At 37.1% G+C, this 22,815-nt stretch overlaps 1 protein-coding gene across 2 annotated transcripts in view; it reads right to left on the reverse strand.

Moving 5' to 3' along the window:
• Positions 1 to 1,469: 1,469 nt before the first annotated feature.
• UNKL (unk like zinc finger) overlaps positions 1,470 to 22,815 on the reverse strand; it is a 48,355-nt gene continuing 27,009 nt past the window's right edge. For both annotated transcript variants that reach the window (XM_084537285.1, XM_084537284.1), the window contains exons 10-15: positions 21,657 to 21,719; positions 17,857 to 18,022; positions 9,319 to 9,549; positions 8,780 to 8,982; positions 7,713 to 7,967; positions 1,470 to 5,508 (exon numbers count right to left, since the gene is read on the reverse strand). In XM_084537285.1, coding sequence (XP_084393411.1) covers positions 5,353 to 5,508; positions 7,713 to 7,967; positions 8,780 to 8,982; positions 9,319 to 9,549; positions 17,857 to 18,022; positions 21,657 to 21,719 — 1,074 coding nt within the window. In that variant the 3' untranslated portion in view covers positions 1,470 to 5,352. The remainder of the gene's footprint in view (positions 5,509 to 7,712; positions 7,968 to 8,779; positions 8,983 to 9,318; positions 9,550 to 17,856; positions 18,023 to 21,656; positions 21,720 to 22,815) is intronic.

A 22,815-nucleotide genomic window follows, 5' to 3' on the forward strand; every position in this document is an offset into this window, starting at 1 on the left:
GAACTAGAAGTGAGTAGCTTCATGCTGTTAGAATCCTATTATGTATGTGTACAAAGGTGTAACCCGCCTAAGGGTATAGGAAAACAGCATTGTATAAATACGGATACTACTTATGTGGGAAATCAGACATCTTGTAATTGAACAATTGATATTAGTACGACTAGCGGCTGGGCAAATTCAACCAGCTGGACGGTTCCAGAAGGAAAAGGGTGGTATTGGCTATGCAATGATACTTCTGTCATCTTGCCCAGGAGGTTCCCACAGTGCCCTCCAGCCCCCTCCCGGCACGTATAGAACTTGCAGCCACAGTCCTTGTCATATGGTTGGCAACACTCAGTGGTGGCTCTTGTTGGTATGATCACTACCGCCACTCTATCCCCACCTTTGTTACTGACTTTGTCATGCACTGTGAGCATGTGAGCTGAGACTTTTTAATACCTGGCATTAATTTACTTGCCTTACTAATTAATCATGTGTGATCCAGTTGATGCACAGTGGCTGCTGGAAGAAAGAAAGAAAAAAAAAAATCAAAAAAAGTCCTGGACATTAACAGAAGCATAGGGGGGACAAGAGAAGAAGCTAGTGTTTTACATATCTAGAAAACCTTGGCGAATCCTGATCTTCAGCACTGCACACAGTTACTTTTTTTCACTTCATGAAAGACAAGGTGAGAATATTTAAAGAGGCTTCAGTTTCTAACATCCCTAATACAGGAGGGGGTGTGAGGGAAACAGACTGCGGAAAGCGTTCCTCCTAAATAGCACCTCATATTGCCACTGTCAAGGGCAGAAAACTGCCCTTCTAGACTTATGACAGTTGCTCCAACCTACTAGCATGCTTTTTATGATCTTAGCACATGTGGTACAGAGAAGAATGGAACAGAAGAGCAATTGTTTTAATTACTTTGACAGCTTCCATCTTCTAGACTGTGCTGTTAAATTATTACCTTTTTAGGACAGTAAGACTCCTTTATTGAAACAGTAAACACAAATACCGATGATTGAAAACTTGAAATGATTAGGAATGCCAAAATGTTAGGGTTATTCAGCCTGGAGAATACAAGGGCCCGAGGAGAACTTATTGCAGCCTTCCAATGCTTAAAGGGAGCCTACAAGAAACATGGAGGGGCTCTCTATCAGGGAGCATAGGGTAAGACAAGGGGTAATCATTTTAAACTAAAAGATGGCAGAATTAGCTTAGATATTAGGAAGGAAGTCTTTACTAAGGGTGATGAGGGCACTGCAACAGGTTGCCCAGAGAAGTTGTGGATGCCCCATATCCAGAGGTGTTTAAGACCATGTTGGATGGAGCTTTGAGCAACCTGGTCTAGCGGAAGGTATCTCTGCCCTTCACAGAGGGGTTGAAATTAGATGATCTTTCAGGTCCCTTTAAATCCAAACCATTCTATGATTAGATTGCAGAGAAAAACAGATTTGTAAATTTTTGATTCTCTGTAAACACGGTATAGCTCAGAAATAAAGATCAAAATTTTATTTCCATGTTGGTAATAAAAATAATTCCATGATTTCTGTAAACCATTGCATAAATGCTATCATGTAGAAAAGTGTAACAAGTGTTAAGAATTTTAAACAGTTCACTACAAGTGAATGGGTATGCATTATAAATAATATGTTTTGTATTAAGAACAATTCACAAAATCGTTTCTTTCTGTACACTCTAAACATTAACAGCTTTCATAAATTAATACAAGTAAAAATTCCTTTTTTATTTAAGGTCTGATGATGACCACAGTTAACACATGTATAGCGTGACAGTAATAATATGATTACCTGTATTTTATACTAGAATATTCTGAATGGCAATATGTAAGAAAACAAGTATGTCTGTAATAATCAGCTATTCAAAGAAAACTAGTAATAAACTTATAACATGCAGCTTGGGATCTACCAGTGATTAGCATACTTTCGGTTAAATTACAGCTCTTAACTGTAAAAACCCTGAGAAATCCCAGTTTTAATCTATTATTCCCCAGGCCATAATAATTGTGACAGCATAACGGCATCCACAATAAAATAATATTCTTACATAAATTAACACAAAATTTTGTTAAAAAACAAAATGAATCTTGAAAATTTACTTAGTTTGCTTTAAAATATTTTGGAAATGCAACAAATTACTGTATTGTAGTGTCACTAAAATATAATGTATTTTCTAGATAGTATATATAACACAAGGACAAATACTTATAAGGGTCAGGGTTCCCTTTTTACTTCTAAATAGTCATCTCTAGTCAAGTGCATGTATCTTACTATCCTCCATTTTAAAGTACTGGAGTAAAAGTACACATTTATTTGTCTTGGCAGTTGACTTACTTTTTACTATGATACATAAAACTTTGCTTATAACTTCTCACATAAAGAGTTTTATGAAGAACATTTATAGCACTTCCCTTTGAGTGCTATGTATGGTTCAAGCAATCACGTAAGGTTTGTCTGTAGTTATAGCAAGCTGCCCAGCCTGACAATTTCACATATAGGTACATTTCTTTCATCTGATTTTTTTTTTTCCTTCTTCACTAAATGATTTGTCAATAGTTTGTGTCCATAATTAAGCACAACAAAAGCTTGCAGGGGAACATATGCAAAATTTTCAATACTGGTATTACTATGGGACACACAACATTATTTTCAAGATTCATCATTATAAAACACAAAACATACAACTGTTTAAAAAGCAACAAACTCAACATATTCATTTATTTCCTCTAAAAAAAAGCAACACACATAAACTATAAATGTCAATGTGATGATTCATGCTGCAAATATTGTTTAAATTTCTTTTTTGTTGGCATCACAAGATGAGGAAAATCACCTATTACTACCAAAAAAAATGTAAAAAGAGAAAGACCAAAAATAGCTATAGGATCACAGGCAATTGCACACTAATTCACACAACGAACAATAAACTTTGACAAGAAGCAAGAAAACATACTTCCATATCTCTTAGGAAACAAATGTCACATCGCAGCATATCAGCAGCACAATGTGGGCTGAACTGGTTTCCTCTAAAATATCACAGCAGAATTTCTGACCAAACTCTTTCTAAACATGTTTTTGAGTACAACAGTTGCAGAAAACTGTTCCACATTGTGGATAAATATAGTACACCAGTATCCAAAATAACATCTTGTTTCACATTATTCCTTGATTTGCATATTGTTTAAAAAATCTCATGTGACTAACTCTGCTTTAGTCCAAAATTCTGTTACAGATCAAAAACGAATATTTGTCATAGACTGCAGAGATGCAAAAAGACAGCCAAACTTGATGATCAAAGTTCTTTTTTTTTAAATTTAAAAAAAAAAAAAAAAAGTCCAAAACTGGTTAAACCTTTAAAACAGAACAGCATTTTATTTTAGGACATGATTAGGGCACAAAAGCATGTTTGAAAATACCAATATAGTCTAATTTTATACTTTTCTCAATACAAATATTTTTGAGCAACTGTGTGAAAGTCAGCAAAACCACATTTTAAATCCCAAATTTGATGTTTATTTAAAATGGACTACTATGATCTTCAAACAAAATTTTAAAATAGGAATAAGTAGACATATATTTAATATTTTATCCTTCTTCTCCCTTCCTGAAAAGTCTGTAACGTTCTTGCAGGCTGGCATGTCTTAGGAAAGCAGCAATGAGCCTGTACATTTAGTTATCACAGAAGTATGTAATGATTATTTTTTTGCTAACTGAAGCCTTCATACAAAGACTACAAAACCCACTGAGGATACAATAATTTAAGTACCTTTGGCTTGGGTCCTATATTTAATACTGACAGAAATCAAAAAGCTTTATCTGTTTTAACAACAATAATTTTAGTATACATCTTGTTGTTTTATGTTTGCTTGTTTCAGCATGAATTAACTTTAAATAGATAAACTCTTTACTGCCTATGAACTCAATCCCTATTCTGAATACAATAATACGGAGATACAAATCATGTAACACAGTAGTAGGTCATTTCAATGTAAGCTGTACTAGTGTCACACCTGTATTAAACAAAAGAAAGAATAACACAGGCAATTGTAAGAAAAGTAGATAGTAGTAACATACAGTAATTGACTAATTTCTCCTCCTGAACTGAATGTTCCAAACAACCAAGATGAAATAAGTTTGTTACCACCCTTTTAAAAGAATCGCTATGTCAAGAGTGCCACTGCCTGATTACATACTTAAGTAATTTTGTAGTTCCTTTCAAATGTGTTACCTCATTGTTGAAAAAGTGTATTTTTAAATATTTATAAAAGCAAGAGACGTATTCTAATTATCATCAAATTGTATGATAAAAAATTATGCAATAGAAATTATTTGCAAAATTCTCTTTTTATGTCTTCTGCTATTCTATATGACATTTGGCATAGGCACTTTATAAAAGTTATTGTGTGTATCATACAGGTTCCCATTAAGTACCACACAAGTTAGGTAATATACAAAAAATTTAAGACTACAAACATCCAAACAAAGAGAGAAATGCAAATGCACAGTTGTTTACTAAAACTGATCTGTCTCACAAAATGTAAAACATACCCTTGAATATGAAAGCACATGTGCCTCACTGTTTTTCTTTCCACTGGTACATTTATAAATACTGTAGTATGCAATTAACTTATAAATTGTAAAAAATCTAGGTAAGATCTCACTTCTATTTAATCATATTATGATTTAACAGTAAAACCATCTGAAATATTTAAAATTCACAGTACACATATATAAACCATCATATTATTGTGTATTAAAAATAAACTTAAGACCTAGAAAGCAGCTTGAAGCAATTTACAACATATCCTCTAACAAAAAAAAAAAAAAAGTGCATTTATATTATTCATATAATTTTTCAAACAAACAAGTAAACATACTGTTAGACCAATTCCAAAATACTGGCTCTGGCATACCATACACAACAGACATGGCAAAGGTACCATTTGTACTGTTTAGTGTGTAGCTACTATATCTATGTATCTATCTTCTGATAAGGAAAATAATAGGTATAAATACTTTCATTCATGCATTATGGTAAAATTTATACTAAGTGATTACGGTGCAAATGAAGCTAGGTAGACTGCGCACTAAGAATGTAAGTGGATGGGAAAAGATTGGGATGGAACTGGGCAGGAACGAAAGAATCTCAAGACTAATAAAAAATCATTGAATGGCTGAAACTGATATGTAAAGGTGAGCAAGCAAAGCAACTAAGTTTCTTACAACAAAATCAAAATCTACCTAGCACTATTAAGTTGACTAATTATCAGTGATTTATATAATTCCTATACAAAATACAAAAACATAAAATAGTTTTAATTCATAAACATGATATAAGTACCATGCCTCTATGTTACCGTGGATTTTTTGATTTCTTGCAACAGGGACATTCTTCTTGTCTAGCTGCACAGTGGTCACAAAGTATGTAATGTTGACATGGATTCAGGATAATGCTACGATCACCTTCTCGACATACTATACACTTCTTTGACTGAAGCTGAAAAATCACCTGTAAGATGATTACTGCACTCAGTGAAAATGAATCCAAGCTATACAGTCACATTCTAGTGATTTGATGCTTAGCTGTCCCGGATAAACTTCTGTTGTAGCAACACAAAGGACAATGTTTTTGTATGATGAATAGCTGAGTTGCAGGTCATGAATACTGCATGCATGCACAACATTTAGAGTAGCAGCTAGAAGAATACATGTGCATTTAGAATGGAAAACATCTAGGTTAGCACCTCTGGACTGCAGTTTTCCTGCACGACTGAGATGAGTGATGAAAAAAAAAAAAAAGAAAAAAAAAAAAAAGGAAAAAAAAAGGAGAGAAGAAGTACCCTTTTTCATTATCACGTACTTCCCTATTTTGTCATTTTAAACCACTACTACATTTTCTTAGTCTGTGAAAAATGTTTGTGTGAAGACAAAATGGAATTCACAAATATAACACACTTTGAATAAAGTTACTGATACTGACTTTGGGGAAGGGAGGATGTTACAACTACAAATAAATGTGTCCATGTAGTAAACCATATGAACCTTACTAAGGAACAGGAAGCATTTAAAGGCATCTACAAGGCATGTTAATTTCTTGAAAGAGAGACGCTCAGATTAAGAGAAGTATCCAGAACACTATAACACTGTGTAAGACAGCAACTTTCTCCTGGAAGGAAGAGCTAGGTGAGAAGAGACCACAGTGGTAAAAGAAAGAGAGACTGAGGAACTGTAAAGGCTGGTAATGATTCTAATCACTCCAGCCGGCTGAGATGATTCCCATTCCAGGATCTAATGACTTTGTTCAGATAAAGAGATTCCAGGATTCTTTTGCTCATATTTAAAATCCCTAGGGAGAAAAACAATAGTGGTCCTTAATCCAAACATACTTGGTAATAGGAACCTGGTAAATATCAAGTCTTCTACTTGCTTTCTTGCCAAAGACTTAAGTTATGTTTTAATGTCTTCAAAGAAAGCCTAGCTTTTTTTCAAGGCTCCAGTTCATGCTGATATAGATGGCATCGTACAGGAGGTGCACTGAGACAGGGAAGACACTGCTGTACTCAAACAGGTAAACAGGTACTGGGGTACGGCAGACTGTTTCAGTAGTGAAAGGATTTTTTTAAATTTTTTTTTTTTTGTCTGGACAGTCCTGTCACAGTCCAAACAAAATAGCAAGAATTGACATTATGTATGGCGTTACTATCCTTTGAGACTGCAGAGGAAAAAGAAATCGGGAACCAAGCTGGGTCCAGGACTGTCTTAAGTAGGAATGAGGCTTTTTGTGCCTGGAGCAGTCCATGGTCATTATTATCTTCCTTGATTATGGTTTGAGGACTGGCATCAGACTTCCAAGCTTTGACAGCCCTGAGAAATGCTGTCCATGTGACAGCAAAAGAACATCCTACATTTTGGTAGAACTTGTATTTAGATTTGAGAGAAGATGGAATACAGCATTATGCCACTATGGTGACTAAGGGACTGAAAGGAGAGCAGACATCTTATCAGTGTGCATAAATACTTTGTGCCAGGAGGTAAAGAAAACAGCCTCTTCTTGGTGGTATCCTATGAAAGAAGAGCATTGTTCCACTAGGCACTAAGTAAAAGTACAGAAAATTCCACTTTTACAGTGAGGGTGGTCAAACAGTGGAAAAGGTTGCCTACAGAGGTTGTGGTGTCTCCATCCTTGCAGATATTCAAAACACTTCCAGGAACAGCCATGAGCAACCTGCTCAAGTTTTCCCTGATTTGAGTGGGGCATTAGACTAGATGATCTCCAGAGGTCCTTTCTAATGTCAGTGATTCTATGCTCCAAGTCTGTACTAGTCTCTGACTATGCAAGCTCTTACTGCTAAACCTCACGATCCACCTTCTAAACAAGTGAATAGCATGTAACTGTTTTCATTTATTCTGGGCAACTCTTTATTTATTTAGGTACTGGGAGGAAAACCACTGTTTAGATCTTTTATTATTTTTTTTAAATTATTCTTAGAGTTCTTGTGAAACTCTTGTCATTTATCTGACAGCTGATCTAAAAATTAGAAGAACCCGTTAGGCTGAGAAATTTTAACCACTGTGTAATCCAGAAAAGGAAGACTTGACATTGAGATCAGTGATGCTCTCTGAAATGAAACCTGGCATATGTATCTCACTGAGGGTGACTGAGCTGTCAGTTTCAGTTAAGCAAATGTAGTTACACAGATGAAGAAAACTTACCTCATCTACTGTCCCTAAATCTAAGTGCAGCTGACTTTGTAAGGAACGAAGCATTGGCAAGGATATCTTTTCTATGTCTCCAGAGTTTTTTATGTAAGGTAATGTAGTAGATAGGCAGGCAGCTAACTGCACCTTCAGCTTTTTTAATTTATTTTCCACTTCCTCCTTCTTCTGAAGAGCGAGTTGCTTGTCAGCAGCTGCAACATCAGCACGTTCTTTTGCTTCTTGAGCCTCTTTTTGCCACGCATCACATGCCTGGGAGAAAACATTTTCCAGAATATAAAAAATATATTTGTAAAGTTATAAATGAAAGAGCAAATTCAAAAGCCTTCAAAGATGAAAGCAATCTCTAATTTTAGATACAAGGATGCTATCACAGTTGATTTAATGCTTTTCCCTACTTATTCTACTGTCTAATTAACAATTCTTTTTGTTTTGCCTTAACCTAATTTTTAGATATGTCACTGCTACTTGTCTGTAAACATCTAGAAGTATTTTTGGGGCTCTATAAATGAACACATATTCATAATCTAATGTCAGGAGACATCAAAAACTTTCCAAATGTACTAGAGCTACTTTGCTACTCCATGTCACAGAGAGAATGATATGAGGGGAGGAAAAGGACTACAGAAAATGCACTAGACTGGCAGTTATCATCAGCCCCGGTTTGACTGCTGAGATGGCTGTGTATCATCTAGGCTCATTATACAGCCATAGTTACTGGCAAATCTTTTTTGTGTGTGTTCTTACCAACTGAAAGAGATACAGGAGGGAAAGTATGCCTTTAGTTACCTAACATTGAGATACATTGCTGTTCAGCACTATCCTGAGGCTGTGTAAGTGTCACGGTCTAGAGAGGCAGACTGACTTTTAAAAAGGTCTGTTTCCTTTATGCCACCAGCTTATTTGGAAGATGGAAGAAACAGCATTTGCAGTCTATTCATTTCACAGCATGTAATGAAACTCTGTGTCCAAGAATAATAAAATATGTAAGAGAGGAAAATAGGAGGTACATGTTTGTTAATAAAAATATAGAAAAAAAATAGTACTACCATGAATTAGTGTACCTGTTTTACTTGTTGCCAAGATTCTTCCCATTGTTTTAGTTTTCTCTTGGCATCATCAAGTTCCTGTCTAACTCGAGTTAGTTCGTTCCCACTTGTGTTTGAACTTATTGAGAGAGTAGTGCCAATGCTTAATACTGGGGACGGACTAGGAGAGAAACTCCCAGCCACAAAGTCCCAAATGCTCCCTGTAACACCATTTAAACCTGTAAAACAAAACCACAAAAAAAAGTCTATACACTCTGCTGAAAAATTTTTCACATTCAGACTAAGTAAATGCACCATGCATACAAAATTTATACTTTTATCTGCAAGACTCATTATTTTATTATCTTCAGACATGTACAGTCTGGAAAATGTTTCTTTTTTCCCCCTTGTTTAGGAAGGAACGTTAGCTCCTTGAACTTTCTCCCATACACCACATTAGCTAGGCTTTATCTTCCAGATTAATTCACAGGAAACATGCAAAGCCTTGAACTGAGCCTTTCTGACCTGCCATTGATTCCTCTCTTAAAATATGCAAAGTGCAGCCTTCAACTTACCTAAAGAGTTGTGAGAAGAGGTTGAGGTGCCCAACATACTGTGTTCTGACTTCAAGGGTTGGGGCTGCTGTTGGTGGGGAACCATAGTGGATGAAACAAAAGACTGAGACAGCGATTGTGAAAGAGAACTGAGTGGAGAGCTTGAAAGGGATGATGATGAGTGTAAAGATGAGGAACGAACAAGAGAACCTGGAATACTGACAGGTGCTGAACTTCCCAGTAATCTTTGACCTATGCATGCACAAAAAAAAAAAAAAAAAAAAAAAAGTTCCAAAGCAAGACACATCTCTGTAAATATTCTTCTGAAAAATGTATAATTTCAAATTAAATTTTATATTCTTGTATATTCCAATACCTGTCATTAAAAAAATAAAACATTATTTATCTGCTATTGCAAAAATATTTTTTAAACTGAACACTTAGAATTAGGTTTCCAAGCACCTGAAAACAGAATGTGTAGCTTTACATAGCATTGGCATCATCTGCAGCTCCAGAGAAAGAGAAAACATTTTTCAGATCGGGTTATTTGACTCAGTCATATTTACAGCCAACTGATAGAAGTGGTAAAACTGAATGGAACTTGAAGAGTAAGAAAAAAATTGTTTTCTATTTCAATATATAAACTGGAGTTGAGAAAGTAAGACTATACACCTTGAAAATTTTAAACCGCGTAATAACCAGAAATAGCTCAATTTCTTTCTTCTACATAGTTTTGCTTTTGGTTCAGTAGATTTTAAATGTCAAATGTACTTAATTCTACAAAAAATGATTTTGAAATGAAGTTTAAAATAATAATTTAGTCAAACAGTTGTGTTGTCAATAATTTTCCAAAATAATAATAATAAAAATCATTATTGTTATTATTTTTTAAAAGGATGTTAAGTTATACAACTACTTCAATGAACATGCACAGATGCACTGGGTTTTCCTGTCAAGAAACAATTCAATATTTACTCTAAAGATTTTAGTCCTCAATAGTTTTGAATGTCCAATAAAAATTACATCATCTTTTCTTTAAAGAAAATAAAGCAGTAAAATGAATTGTACTTGAAGCATGAGTCACAATTCTATTTTTCAGTTTTTGCTTAAAACTGGTGAATTCATGTCATCAGAGAAAACGTCATTCCTTTAAGAAGTATTTCAAAAAAATGAAGAGAGGGATGCTCATTATAAGCTGCGCTGCCACAATGTCTTCCAAAATGTATCTTGAAATACTCAACATGTGTTACCAAAATCAGCCTTGTGTCCAACTATATGAGGAAGATACAGGACAGACATAAATATAACCACAGATGCACACAACATATCAGACAATAAACCTACACCACTATTTGCAAGATAAGTATGGAAGCAACAAAGTAAAGGAATTTAGTTTAAAGATCTGGCACAGGAAGAATTCTCTTAAACATTAAGAGCCAAAGTAAAGACCCCAAGCAAATGCTGTATGGAATGGTAACAGAGACTTTTCTTTTCTAGCACTTAAAGTATTCTTCAAACCCAGTTGAATTTTGGCAAATACGATCTGCCTGAGCGTAGCAAGGTTTTGGCAGCTGTTGGGAAGCTGCAGGGGTGGCCTCTGTGAGAACAGGCCAGGGGCTGCCCTGTGCTGGACACAGCCAGTTCCAGCCATCTCTATAGCAGACCTGCTACAGGACACAGCTGAGCCCATCAATGAAACTGACTGCCTCTGGGAAAATATAATTCAGACAGTGCAAACAGCTGCACAGCATTGAGGACTGAGGAAAGAAAGGTGTGAGAAACAACCCTGTGAACGAACACACCAGGGTCAAAGAATAAAGACTGGGAGGATGTGCTCCAGCTACCAGGGCAGGGATTTCCCTGCAACCCACAGAAGGTTTGGAAGGCACCATAGTGGAGCGAGTAAGAGGCGATGTAAGAGTCCATGGTGCAAGCAGGAATTTCCCTTCAGCCCATGGACAGAATGATGGTGAAGCAAGTGGCCGTTCCCTGAAGGAACTGCAGACTCATGGAGAGGACCTACACTGGAGCAGGGACAAGCGTGAGGAGGAAGGAGCGGCAGAAAACTGTTACGAACTGACTGCAACACCCCACTCCTCATCCCTCTGTGCTTACCAGTGCTAGGGAGGAAGGGGGAAGGGGGACAAGGTAGAAGAGTTGGGAATGAAGTTGAACCTGAGATAAAGGGCGTGGTGGTGTTTTAGGTTTTGTCTTTGTTTCTCACCGTCCAATTCCATTTTAATTGGCAACAGATTTAATTCATTTTCCTCAAGTCAAGTTTGTTTTGCCCATGACAGCGATTGGTAAGCAGTCTCCCTGCTTTTGTCTTGACACACAAACTTTTTTCACCTTATTTTCTCCCCCTGTCCTGTTGAGGATGGGGGAGTGAGGTTGCATTTGGCTATGCACCAAGCTCAACCCCTTACAATTTATACAAGATCAATATAGGATTATTACCTATTGGCATGTTCTAATGCTGACCAGGGCTATCTAACCAACTCCACAGTCTTGGAGCTCCAGATAATACATAAAGGGAATTTACTGAACTAGAAATAGCATCCACGGAACAGAGCTCAGCTAAATGGTTCAGAACAAAATACCCAGTAAGAAATAAGGTTCACATACTACAAAATCATGCTCACGACAAAGATACCTGAGAATGTGGATGAGATCCCCTGGAATACCGTCTTTAGAGATAGAGGAACTGGTAAGAGCTGGCAACTCTTGAAGGACACTTTTCTTAGAGCAAAAGAGCTCTTCGTTCAAAAAAATCAAAATTCTCTCAATCATACAAACAGATGCTTTAAAATCCAGTTATTAGCACTATCATTATATTTAAAGAGCAAAACAAACTCTTTTGTTCAAGCTCTTGCAATTCCCTACATCACCCAGATGTTATGAAAATTTGAAAAGTTATTTGCAGTGCCTGGCTCAGTATGTTATAACGCAACTATGACAGGCAGGAATAAAACACACTGCAAGGCTGACATAAATCGTACTGCTTAATTAGTAGATCAAATCTAAGCCTGCACCATTACTAGACTACTAACCTGTCACATTCTCCTCATGTGAGTCAGGCCTTAACTCATTCTGCCACACTGGTCCTCCCCTACCATAAAAGAGGCTGACTTTTTATTACTATTTATTTTCTAGACTTTAAAGCTTCTGATACTTTCTGTCTCTCTCATATTCCAACTCACACCGAGGAAAGTCAGTGGAGTGCAGGGAGCGAATACAGACAGCATTTAAGATCACAACATATATGGGAGGCAAAGGAAGAGACACAGGTTTTCCTTAAATGGCAAGGCTCTCAGACAGGCAAAATCTCCATGCTTGAGTATCCAACAGAAATCAAAGCAAGTAACTAAAACATTCCCAGAACCTAACACAGACAACAAAGTGAAGTATCAGGCTGGCAAACAGACCCTTGTGTTAAGGTCTCACCTTCTTTCTATTACCACTTGAATGGTTTTCCTTTCACTACTGCCCCTCCCCTATTTATTCCTCTCCAAATCTTTCTGCTTTGATACTCTGCATGTCTAATCTCTCCAATTTCTCCTATCTCTTTGAAAATATTTTCATTTATTCATTTTTAAAATTTTTCACTACTTCACGCAAAGTGAAGCTTTTATGTTCTCAACTTAAGCTTCTTTCTTTTTTTTCTTTTTTTTTTTTTATATCAGAACAAAACCAGGCTATTCACCCAATCTCCCTGGAATCTGACAGGAGTAGATAACAGCAACACACCTTCTTCCACTCCATCTTTGTTCAGTGTTCAACATACCACCCAAGCCTCAATATTAAATGCTTGTTTTATCTGATTGGCATACTTATTCTCGATTCCCCTGACTCCTTCTTTTCCCCAGCTCTTGAGGACTATTGAGCACAGAAGGCTTGCAGCTCCCCATGAAATCAAGATGAAGGACCACAGAAAAGGCTTCAGACCCCACAGACAAAGTCTGACAAAGCGTTTTCAGTTCTTGCTAATGCAACTCTTTCCCGCATCTCCCCTAACCCTTCATCCCCTTTTCATCCCCTTTTCCCATTCCCACCTAGCCCTTTCTCTTGCTGCAGCTCCTTTTTTACTTTTTTTTTTTTTTTTTTTTTTTTTTTAAGAATTCTTCAGTGCACCAATTCCTGCAAGAACACTATGTATTTCTTCTCTGTTTTACAATGTTTTATTTTTCTGCTCTACTCAGATTTCTTTCTTTTCACTTCACTTCACTTTCTTTGCTCAGCACTTCCTTTTCAATGCCGTCTTGTATATCCACAAAGTAGAACTCTGGAAAAAGAACTTACATATATGAAATTCCTTTGAGAAAAAAATACAAGACCTACACATTCACAGTAAAGTACATTAACTTATACTTACATGAGATGTGTATGTTATGACTCATATTCAGTTAACAAAAATAGCATCCTGAAAACCATTTTATAAAAACAGGTGCTGTGGACAGCAGAGGCATATTCTGTCTCAGAAGAATCAAGAATCTCTTAATCTCAATAATAGAATGACAGTGGGACATGGGAAACAGAGCATACAACTTCTTAAATGATTACTTTGCAACACTCGTTCTGTATATCACAATTAAAAAAATATATTGACTTAGCACATCTAGTACAGAAAATTAGACCTTGGATCTCATAGTAACTTGTTACAGTCAACTAGCCCCTACTTATTCCAACAGCACTGTTTGTCTTGACAGAAATGTGTTTTCAATCCATAGCATCTCTGAAAATATTAATTGTAAGCCGACAAAATTATATTACTTGCATAGAATGCAAACTAAAATTCATCTCCTTCTAACTTTGACATCTAAAAATAATTTTAAAATTATTTTATGTTCTAACACCCAGATCATAAAACAAATCTTTTAGGAAAGTAAGCTATATACTTGTGAGACTGCAGAAAAAGATCTGTGATTTTATATTCTATATATATTTATTTCATAAAAACATTAGAAGAGCAAACGCCTAACTTACCATTGCTAAGTGCTGACTCACTGTCTGCAGGCTCCTGGTCTCTGGTACACATTGATTTAAACACAGAAACCTTCAAGTATACCAGCTAATCACAGCAACTCCCTGGTCATGTGACTTACACCACATGATGTGAAAAAACAGTGTCTTTCGAATCACAAAACATTCCCTGTCATAGCCTACTGAGTAAAATATATTTACTGTAAAAGTGCCCTGTGTTTCAACAAGTTTGTGCATATGCTGGCTGATATGCTGGCTGGCAGGATTGCCACTTAAAAGAATCACACAAGGCTGTCTAAAAGGACTGCTGGAAACATCATGAAGTACAACAAAGGCAAATAGAAGAATGCTGCACCTGGGATAGAATTACCCCTTGCAACAGTACAGGCTGGGGGCCAAATGACCAGAATGCAGCTTTGCAGAAAAAAAATCTAGGAGTCCTAATGAATTCAGTATGCACCGTGGGCAGTAAAAGCTAACTGCATATTGGCTTGCATTAGTAGAAGTATAGGCAGAAGGCTGAGGGAAGCAACTATTCCCAAGCACCTGTGAGACCATAGCAGGGGTACCACAATTAGTGCAAGAAAGACACTGACAAACTGGAGTGTGTCCAGTTCGTTGCCACCTGGATGGCTAGGGTACTGAAGCATATAATATACAAGGACAACCTAAGAGATACAGGTTTGTTCTGTTCAAGAAAGAGAAAGCTAAGGGAAAAACTAATTAGTACCTTCAACTACCTAATGTTCACAGAGCCATATGCTTCTTGGAGGTTCACAGCAAAAGAACAGTGGGTTAACTGATGGACATAACTCCTTCAAAAATGTTCTAGAAGGCTGGGAAGAAGGTGAAAATATCCTGACACTCCTTTCTGCTATCAGTGATATGTTTCTCTCAGAGTGAACACTGCTGGCTCAAGAGCCATTTATACCCTTCTGTACTACAAGACTGAGAGAAGAGAGTTTTTTGAGCCATACCAACTACATTTTCAGTAAAGGCAAATCTTGATACAAGCACAGTTTTGTAGATCAAATACGCACATCATCCCCAAACTCTCAAAGTTTGTATTCTTGAAACGATTCATTTGATTTGTCAATACATTTGTGAATTCAAACAGGTGAACCACCAACAGCAGCATGAGATGGTTGATACGTGTTCAAAGACTAACAAATTTCTTGACAGAAGGAGATGAACATGCAATACACATTGTTCAGCCTGCAGTGATATGATGTCAGAAAAAGTACATAGCACTTCATCAGGCCAAACTACATAACTACAAACTAGATAATGTACACAATGTGTACGTTTCATTTTGGAGAACACATAAGCCCTGGAATTTCAAGTTGCTAGTGTTCTGTGCTGCCATGAGGCAGATACTTAAAGAAGTGTTGGGCTGATACAACAGTACCTGGAGTACTGTGTCCAGCTCTGGGCTGCCCAGTACATGGAGAGATATGAAGTTACTGGAGATATTCATCCTTTGAGATATTCAGAAGGCACATGAACATGGCCCTGGGCAACCTGCTCTAGGTGGCCTTGCTTGAGCATGGGGGCTGGACCAGATGACCTCCAGAGGTCCCTTCCTATCTCAACCATTCTGTGATTCTGTGAAGTTTTGACAGCAGCAACAGAAATGGAAATAATGAATCACAGAATGACTCAGGTTGGAGAGGACCTTAAGGATCATCTAGTTCCAATCTCCCGTCATAGGCAGGGATGCCACCCACTAGATCAGGTTGCTCAGGGACTCATCTAACCTGGTCTTAAACACCTTCACGGATGGAGCATTCACAACATCTCTGGGCAACCAGTTCCAGTGTCTCACTGCCCTCTGTTAAAGGATTTCCTCCTAACATCTAATCTTTATCTCCCCTCCTTTAGTTTAAAACCATTCCCCCTTGCCTTGTCATTATCTGATTGAGCAAAGAATTGCTCTCCATCTTTTTCATAAGTCCCCATTAAGTACTGAAAAGCTGCAATGAGTACAGTAATATAATGAATGTAATAAAGATTACATTCTACCTGATGAATCTCCAGCAAAGCACCTGTGGTCTTCAGGGGCTGAGAACAGATAGAGTCTGAGTAATTCTCACTGTATTTCACACTGTATCAGTAGATATTTTCCAGTTTATCAACATCCAGCTATGGTTAGGAAGATAGTGGTATCTTCCTTCTTTAGGATAAAAATGTCTGTATCTCTCTATACATACTGTTGAAAACAGATATTCTCCCACCACGTGTCAAGTTCTGTTATTTTTGGAGTGAGAACGTACTTATGTCTAAACACTTGAGTATACCTAATTATCTCCATTCTCTGGTGACAATGAACAGAACAGGATAACGTGATACAATTGCCTAACACCGACTGCATGAAGTTACTGTTGAAGTTCTTCCCTCTGCTATTAAGAACTTAGATAGAAAATCAGTGTCTATTACTCAAATATTTTATACCCTTTTACCATTTTCCACATAAAAAGCCATAAGACCATAAAAACCTAGCTGTTTGCAAACAAGGGAAAGGCTCTGGGTTAAGGACACAGATTTTGGAATTGAGTATTTCCTGAACCTGTCCTGGGTACCCAGAAATCAAGGGCTGTTGTTTGCAGAACTGGAAATTTAAGATGTCTTCGTTCTTTCTCTCTTCCCTGTACCCATTCTAAAATTGAGCTTACAGTCCCCCCTGTCACCCATCCCCCCTGACATGATACATTTAACTGACATGCATTTCTGTCTGGTGATCTTCTGAAACTTGGAAGAGTCCAGAAGGTTCACTGATTCAGCCTCAAGCACAGAGACAGCATGCTCTGTGTGCAAAGTTAGCTTGCGCTCTCCTAATAGGAGCTCACTGTTGCTGGTATGTTTTGACTGGTAATGGGTCTGAGCCTTCACATCCCATTGCCCTTCTGTGACGCCTGCACTGTTCTGCCACACAGCTGGAGGTGTCACAGTGCAAACTGTTGCCACTCATAATAGGCGTCCCTCCAACCCTGATAGAGTAGCACTATTAAACACCAGTCAGACAGGCTGTCAGCAAAGTAATGTGGATTTTTTTATTTTTTTTTTAATTTGTTGGGAACAGAAGTGCAGAGGTACTAATAGGCCAACTCCTGTTCTTACCCCTGTCATCAGAGTGGTTCCAAAAAGTGTTTATCAATATGATGATAGGTGCTTTATATATATAAACATAAATAGATACATATATATATATATATACACACATATATATATATATTTAAAGTCAAATCTCAGCAGCCCATCAACAGATGTTGATTTGACATTACTTTTAGGAACACACTGAGTTGCATTACAAAGGGTTTATGTTGGCCACTACCAATGACAAATTAGTTTAAATGTCCTGTTCACTCATTCCTATGCTCACATTAGAGACGTTGTGAAAAATAATGATTTTGGGGAAAATCATTTAAATTAACATTCAGATATTGCTTTTAATTACATATAATAAAGAACGTACAACATTACTGTCTTTACCAAAAACCTGTTCTGAACCTACATTAAAATAAGGAGAATTGAATAATGCAACAAACCACATACAATCAGAGGTTGAATGTTAAGACTTACCTGTAAGTGATTCAACTGTGTTACCACCAGAATAAAATGGGAGAGCTTTGGCACTAACAGCTGAGACAGTTGGAGGAGATGAACAATCTGATCCAACACTGGAGGCCAGACTGGAAGTTATACTTGAAGCAAGTGGATTAACCACTGAAAAAACACTGAGATGGTTCTGTTAAAAACAAACAAACAAACATATATATATATATATATATATATATTAGTACATATATACTTACAGAGACTTATGTGAAAACACATGAAATAAATAGAATGTAGTTTTAAAAGTTATTTCAGTTCTAAGAAAAAGAAATCCAGAAGAAACCTCTAAATGAATAGATTAGAATAATCTTCATTATAATTTACCAACGTGTATTTCTCTAATGTGGTTGGACATGGCTATCACATGAGGGAATTCTGCTTCCAGAAAAAAAGGTTTTTAAGTAACTTCAAATAAACTCTACAATCATAGTTAGTCAGCTGTAGTCTGATGACCCTTTTCAAAAGGAAAATATCTACTGAGTAATTGTACCATTTCATAATACATTTGTACACATATTGTACACGTATTTATTTGATCTGCATTTTTTCCCATTTAATCTAAATACAGTTGGCACATAAACTGATCTTCAGTTTAGACAGTTGCGAAACATGACTGACCTACACACATGTACCACATAATATAACGACATGTATCTATGCTACTTCTTTCTAGCTGAATAGTGTTGTCACAGAATTCATACCATTAAATTAAAAAATGTAATAAATACAAACAAAATGTAACCATGAAGCATTCTAAACTAGCAAATAACTTCACAAAGTCTACATGGTCTTGGTGAAAGCTCTCCAGCATATGAATTCTTTTTATTGTTTTACCCACTTCCTTGAGTCTTTTGGTTAAGAAAAACAACATTTAACAGTGACTGAATCAATCCAACATCCTCTCGTTGCTTTCTATGGGATGAACCATGATTGTGTATTATCTACTGAGTACTCTCCTGATTTCTACTAATACTATGGAATTTTTCCTATTTCAAAAGTAGACGTAATACAAGATTGAGACTGATAATGACCATCAAAATGAACCACGAACATAAGACAAGTATCTCTGTCCAGACTGAAAGATCACGTTGCTACAGGAACTGTTCAGTCGTGTTTTAATTGCTGATGGAGATTCCACAAACTCTCTGGCTCTCTGTTTTGATCTCTGGCCATCCTCACTGTGTAAGACATGCACTGTATTTTACAGTATGACTTTGAAAGAATGAATGAAAAAGACAATTTCCAAGGAACTCTGCAAGATTAGCAAATACAATTACAATCTCATTTCCAAGCTTGTATTCTTTCATCTGGTATAAGCAGAAATAAATATCTATTTCAAAGGAGAGAAGATCCCTTCATCAATGCCAAACAACTTCTCTCCACCACCTTTCCCCTCCCAACAACAGACATTTTGCTTTTCAGGTCCTGCCTGAAGTATGTGATGCTAACTACTGTCACAAAATCTTCTGGGAGGAGCAGAGCTGCTCTATAGCCTATACAAAATGTAATGTAATGCTTTTGTTTCATGCATTTGCTGCAATTTCAGCTGAAGTCCAACTTCCTTCCTTAGCTATAGCTAGGAAAAACTACTCTAACAGCCAGATTTACAGAAAAATACAAATAATCTAAATAAACTGTATACATCTTATTACAAACTATACAACCTATGATATATAAAAGGATTTAAGGATTTCAGGCTGTTGTGGTACAGTCTTTAAAAAAATTACAAAACCAGAAATTTCATTAATTTTAAACCTGGTATGACTGATTCTTCTTAGTGGCAACCAGTGACAGGATAAGAGGCAACAGCCACAAACTGCAGTACATAAAGTCACACTTAGACATTGAACTTTAAAAAAAAAAAAAAAAAAAAAAACAAACACGCAATTGTGGCCAAACATTGAAGCATATAGCTCTAAGTCTCCCTTCCTGAAGATAAACACTACCGGACAAGGTCCTAAGCAACCTGTTCTAGCTGACCTTGCTTTGACAAGGGGAAAGATAGACTACAGACCTCCAGAGGTCCCTTCTAAGCTCAACTATCCTATGATTCTATGATAGGCTTTTCCAAGCTTTGTTCCAACATTAAAATTTACACTGAATTAACAACATATTCTCTAATATATCAATGCAACATGCTAAGAATTTTTATATTACTGAAAAATTATCATTCAAAATACATGCCCTTTTGGCCTGTCCCATCTTAAGCTGAGGCCTCTTGGTGCGAGTGGAGTGAAGAAACCTCACGCACCCACAAAAAGCTGATGGATTTTTTCAATTAGTACTCTTTCTCCCCAGCAAAAATACCTGCACCTGCTGGACTATTTACTCATTTCTGCCTACCACATTTACAAGCAGCAAGCCTCTTGTCCCACCCTGTTTCCACAGAGATGCACTTGGGCTGCTCAAAGGTTACTTTCCTTCCTCTCTTTTGACAGACCAAGACTGACACTATCTGTGACTTCCAAACTCCATGCTGGAGGATATCTAAACAGAACAGAGAGACAAAATAAACAGAAACGAGTCAGGAGAGAAAGGTTATTTAAAAAAAGATGTCAAGAATTTATAATACTTAGCAGAATTTCAAACATTCTGCACTAATTAAGTGCAAATTATATAGCTTTAATTTTTTTATTTATTTTTTTTTAATAAGAAGAGAATAAAAGAATGAAAACAACCTGCAAATGTTTTTAGGAACATTAGCTAATAGGAAAATTCATGTAATTCAGGTTGGAAGGAACTGCAGCAGGGCATCTAGTCCAACCACTTGATCAGAGCTAATCTGTCTATGAAGTAGTCTGATCTTGAAAACCTCCAACGATGAAGAGTGTACAAGCAAATTCTGCAAACACTGCTTGATTCTCCCAATGCTGAAAAACTTTTCCTTGTATCCAGTCTTAGCTACTTGCTCCAGCTTATAAGTTCTCTCTTGTCCACCCAGTAGCATCACTGTGAACATGCTGGCTCTGTCTTCTTGAGCTCCCCATAGGTATTTGGAAAGCTGCTATTGGGTCCTCCTGAAGCCTTCTTTTCTCCAAGTTAAACAAGCTCTGCTTCCTCAGCCTCTCCTCACAGGACAAGTGCTCCTGGACCCAGACCATCTTGTCATCCCTTCACTGAACTTGCTTGCTCTAAGTAGTTTATTGAGGTAATTCTAATACTTGGGGGCCAACACTGAATGTGGTATTCTAGTTGTGGTCTAAAAAGTGCAAAACAGAGTGGAGTAAACCCTTCCCTTGATCTACTGCCATGCTCCTGTTAATAGAACATGGGATAATGTTTGGTCTTCTTTGCAGCCAGACAACACTGTTGGCTCACATTTAGCTTGCTGTCTACATAGACCCTCAGGCACTTTTACACAGTGCCGCTTCCCTCTGTTAGTTCTTGTTCTCACCCTGTACTACAAAATCACAAAATGGTTGAGGTTGGAATGGACCCTCTGGAGATCATCTGGTCCAACCGCCCTGCTCAAGCAGGGGCACTTGGAGTAGGTTGCCCAGGACTATGTCCAGACAACTTCTGAATATTTCAAAGGACAGAGACTCTACAGTCTCTCTGGGCAACCTGCTCTAGTGCTCAGTCACCCTCACAGTAAAGCAGCATTTCCTGCTATTCAGACAGAAGTTCTTGTGTTCACTGCCTCTTGTCTTGTCACTAGTTGCAATTTTTCCTTAGAATATTACAAAGTGCCACAGAACTTTGATACTGCATTAATGGATGACCAAAAAGGGCAAAATATTACAGTGTTTAGCTTCTGGCAATACCTGTTTGTTGTCTTGTTCACTTATTTTCTGCTGATTCTCAGCTGAGAAACTTCGCTGCTTTGCCTAAAACAAGAAAACTCTATATAATATATGAACTTAATGAGTCACTGCTATAAATTATCTAATTAGTTTATGAAGGGTCACTGGCATCCCTGTAACGATGCCTTAAAGAGGATGACTTTGTTTTCCTCACTGCAGTCCCATATGGAGCACTGAATTTTTATGCTCATAAAGTCAATGTACGTGAAAAAGGAAAGGCAGCTGCAACTGTTCCACTTACATGCACAACTGAGCGCATGCAAGTTATTTCTGGTCCAAAAACTGAGTAGCCATGTTAGCACTATGTTGTGACTTAAATAACATGTTTGAAGTGCTCACCAGCTGGGGAATAATTCTCCAAGAGGCTGGTGAGATAGAAGCCTGAGTTAGCCATAAGTTTCAGTGGAACTGCCTATGTTTTCCCTTTAAGTAATGATGCTACAAATAACAAGCAAAACAATTTCAAACATAAGGGCAGATTTTATTTGAAGACCATTTTGTAATAAGATAACTTTTGAAATGAGTGAAACATATATAAATTAAAGGAAACTGTAAGCATTTTCTCTACGCCCGCTGTGTTCTTGAAGAGCAGAATGAAAAACATCTCTTTTCAGACTAATAATTTTCAGTGATTTCCTTAATTACAGTAACCTCTGCATGGCTCCTGTCTCTTTAGGAAAAAAAAAAATAATCAGTTCTTTCTGCTGCCTTTGAGCAGTTCTGTTGCGCTTGTTCCTTTGGGAGATTGCTAATCTCTCTTGCAGTGAATGCTCCCTGTTGCAACTCTCCTCCTTATAAGCCTCCATGCTTTTTTTCTCAGTTCCAAAGTCCCTCACTGCCTCCTCTCTAAACAGATTCAATGTGGCCAGGAAAAGGCAAGCACATGACTTTCTTGCTGTTAAGACACATGCTTTGTAGCAGTACATTACTCACTGATGGTGAACTAAGTGGCAAAACTGACTTTAATCAATGTTACATCTTTTCTCAATTATTGCTACAGAGCTCTCTTTTTAAGAGGCTTGTATTTTATCATTGGTCTGTCTCAGCAATGAACTTGTCTGAGAGGTAGCTGCAGGTGGGACAAGAAACAGAAATTAATCAAAGATTAGCACTCATAAAT

The sequence above is a fragment of the Aythya ferina genome, assembly GCF_964211825.1.
Source record: "Aythya ferina genome assembly, chromosome: 15".
NCBI lineage: Eukaryota > Metazoa > Chordata > Aves > Anseriformes > Anatidae > Aythya > Aythya ferina.